At 34.4% G+C, this 3,351-nt stretch overlaps 1 protein-coding gene across 1 annotated transcript in view; it reads left to right on the forward strand.

Annotated features, from left to right (window-relative positions):
* Positions 1 to 728, forward strand: part of LOC107656967 (CD276 antigen homolog) — a gene marked incomplete at its 5' end in the record, with an annotated part of 56,430 nt that extends 55,702 nt beyond the window's left edge. The window contains one exon of the mRNA XM_016444929.1: positions 389 to 728. Within this exon, the coding sequence (XP_016300415.1) occupies positions 389 to 414 (26 nt within the window). The remainder of the gene's footprint in view (positions 1 to 388) is intronic.
* Positions 729 to 3,351: the final 2,623 nt, after the last annotated feature.

Raw genomic sequence — 3,351 nt, forward strand, 5'->3', positions numbered from 1 at the left:
GAAAGATTTATATATATATATATATATATATATATGTAACTATAAGAAAGCTAAGTTCTGAAGAGACATGATTGCTTGATATGATGAACAGACTAAAATCTTTTATTCACACATAAACATGATCATGGCACATCAGATACAAACAGATGCTCAAACGTAACATCTTCATTTGTGTTTCAAAGATGAATGGAAGTCAGTAAATGGTAAGTGAATAAATGGTTTTTGGGTGAACTGTCTCTTTATGTTCTACAGAGGCGTGTGTATGCAGCTGATTCTGCTCTTCTAAAGTGTGTGTGTGTCTGTGTGTGTGTGTGTGTGTGTGTGTGTGTCTGTCTGTCTGTCTGTCTGTCTGTCTGTCTGTCTGTGTCTGTGTCTTTGTGTGTTTCAGGTCGAGGCTGGACCATCAGTGATTGACGAGCAGGAACCATCCGTCCGATCCAGCATCATTTCAAACTCCCAATGGGACTGAAACGTGAAGCTCCTCTTTCGTACTCCCCACTCTTTCCTAAACAACATCAGGAGCGATAAACTCATCCTGAAATCATCAAACGGTGCGTGAGACACACCCAGCGTCCGTCTGAGAGAGTCTAGTGCTCACGTCTGTCAGCTCAAACACGGCCAGATGCAACTGATTACAGATTGTATTTTGAAATCCTGTTTTTTTTATTATAATGTTGTCAGGTACTTTGAATATTGCATATATTGGAATTTGAAATGTTTCATAATAATTGCAGTCCTTATTGCAAACATGTTGTGCCTGTCTTTTATTACATATATAAATTAAAATGGTTTTCACTCCTAGAAGTTTCTATGACTACTTGCTCATCACTCGCTGTTTGCTTGGTCTTTAAACAGGAATGCATGTGAGCTTTAAAACAGCTGTTTTCTATGTGAATCTCTATGATAGACAGACAGACAGACAGACAGATAGACAGACAGACAGATAGACAGATAGATAGATAGATAGATAGATCTACAGCCGGAGCAAATGTCAGTGGATTAAAGAGAAAGAGAAGCGTTCTCCAGTAGTTCTGCTTATAATGTCTGAGGGTCAAGGGCAAAATAAAGCCTGTCCTTATCAGGTTCACTGCAATTAATTTAAAACAGCCAGAAAGCTCCATTTGGCCGTAAATTTCAAAGTCATCAGAACTGATCAGCTCAACTTGAAGAAGCTGTCTATGTTTATTTTGAGAAGCTAATGTCCAGAGATGCTTCAGCCTTGGCTTCTATTTCCATTTGCATTTTGAAGAATTATTTTGGAGATGAGAAGACCTGATGTCAAAGCACAAGACCTTTCTCATTTTGAAGGCGGTCACATTTTTGAGGGCAGCGGTTTCAAGAATAAGTGATGCAATCATTTCAGCCTATGATAAGCCTCAAATTAGCTCAGTTTTTTTTTTCTTTATGTAAGGCTGTCAATCAAAAATGTGTTACATTTTTATTTTTAATATTATAATAATAATAATAACAATAATATAATGCAATACAATTAGCTTTGTTTTTTATTTTTATATTGTTTTCCTTTTAATATTTTTTATTTTTATAATAATAATAATATAATGCAATAAATGTAATTTTGTTTTTTTATTTTTATATAATTTTAATTGTAATATTTTTGTTATTTTATTTTTAGTATAATAATAATATAATTAAATAAAATTAACTTTGTTTTTTATTTTTATATTGTTTTACTTTTAATATTTTTATTTTTTGTTATTTTTAGTATAATAATAATATAATGCAATAAATATAATTTAGTTTATTTTTTATTTTTATATAGTTTTAATTGTAATATTTTTTATGTTTTTTATTTTTATATGTTTAGTATAATAATAATACTAATGCAATAAAAATAACACATGTAATCATGTCCCTTGACCCATACATAATTATTTTTCAGTTGAAATGTTTAATGCTTGAGGCACCAAAAGCACTTCTCACTTGTTTCATAATCCTTTTTTAGTATGAAAAGAGCAAACAATCAATAAAACAAGCTGAGTAAGGTGAGTAAGACTGAACTGAAAAAGCAGCACATGAGCTGCTTTATGAGATGCACCATGTTTAAAAATAGCAGCTGAACTCCTGGCTGTCTAACCTCTCTTAAGGTAAAGAGTTCGGTCTCTTTCAGAGACGTGCTTCCTCTTTAATGCTAGATGCAGTGCTCTTCAGGATCATCATGTGCACTGATACTAATGCTGAATTAGCACTTCCGTGAACCATAACACTTACAAACATCTCTCTGTTTACTCTCCAGCCTTTGGCAATGGACTGCCATATCAGAGACTTCAGTGCTAAATCTGAGCTTGATATTAGAACATTAGTCTTGATGTTACAAAGATGAAAGTTTTGCATGAAATCCAAAGCACATCCAACCTACTTTGCTAGTGATCATGATCATTATTTTGTTGGTTGATGCATTTAATATTTATGTTGGTGCAGCAACTTTGAGTCATGCAAATTGCAAAAAATAGTTCTGTATCTGGTTTATGGTGTCAAGTATTGCAGTGTGAAATCAAACCTTCAAACAAATCAGATTTACTTAATGCCTCGTCAATATTTTAAGATCTGCATTTGCATTGTCAGCTATGAGCATGATGCAGCTGAATTGATTTTTCCACGCTAGATCCTATAGTTTGGAAATACAGCTGGAACTTGCAATATGTTGACATTATTAATAAATGCATATTTAATAAATGCAATGAGAGGTGTGTGAAGTGCAGCAAACGCAGAGCAAACGAATCCAGCCAATCAGTGTAAGATCGAGACGCCGACGGCGAACACTGGCGGCGTGTGTGCATTGCTTTTGGCAGTTTGCGTTAATGGAAAAATCTGTTTTTCATACTAATTAATCTAGTTGCTTTGAATTTACAATCCTAAAGAGAATATGAAAAAATACACAGATGCAAGCTTCATTAATGGTCCTCGGTGCTCTTGAATTCAGAAACATTTAAATTGACTGTTTGTTTGTACCTGACTGACTAAAGAAATAATGCAATGCAAAAAATGTGCATGATTATATTACGATAAAAATGAGTAAATATGGCACTGTGTGTTGTTAGCATGCAGGGTTTTCAGTCAACAGCTCTCAGTCAGAATTCATATTCATGCATAAACACAAAGCGAAGAGAAGAGAGGAAGATTACGTTTACTTGTGCTTTATTTTCAACAGCGCTTGAGCAGTCCGGCCCTAATTAAAGCGTTCCGGTCCACGGCACGGCAGACAAGATGCCAACCAGAGGCTCTTTCATTTCCTCTGGTCTTTTTAGACTGATTACAGCTGTTCACAATGGGCAAGAAAATAAAATCACAATAACGTCTGATGGAGGGTTATACGGCAGAGATACTGTGGAT

The sequence above is a fragment of the Sinocyclocheilus anshuiensis genome, unplaced genomic scaffold (assembly GCF_001515605.1).
Source record: "Sinocyclocheilus anshuiensis isolate Anshui unplaced genomic scaffold, SAMN03320099.WGS_v1.1 scaffold1052, whole genome shotgun sequence".
In the NCBI taxonomy this organism is placed as follows: Eukaryota; Metazoa; Chordata; class Actinopteri; order Cypriniformes; family Cyprinidae; genus Sinocyclocheilus; species Sinocyclocheilus anshuiensis.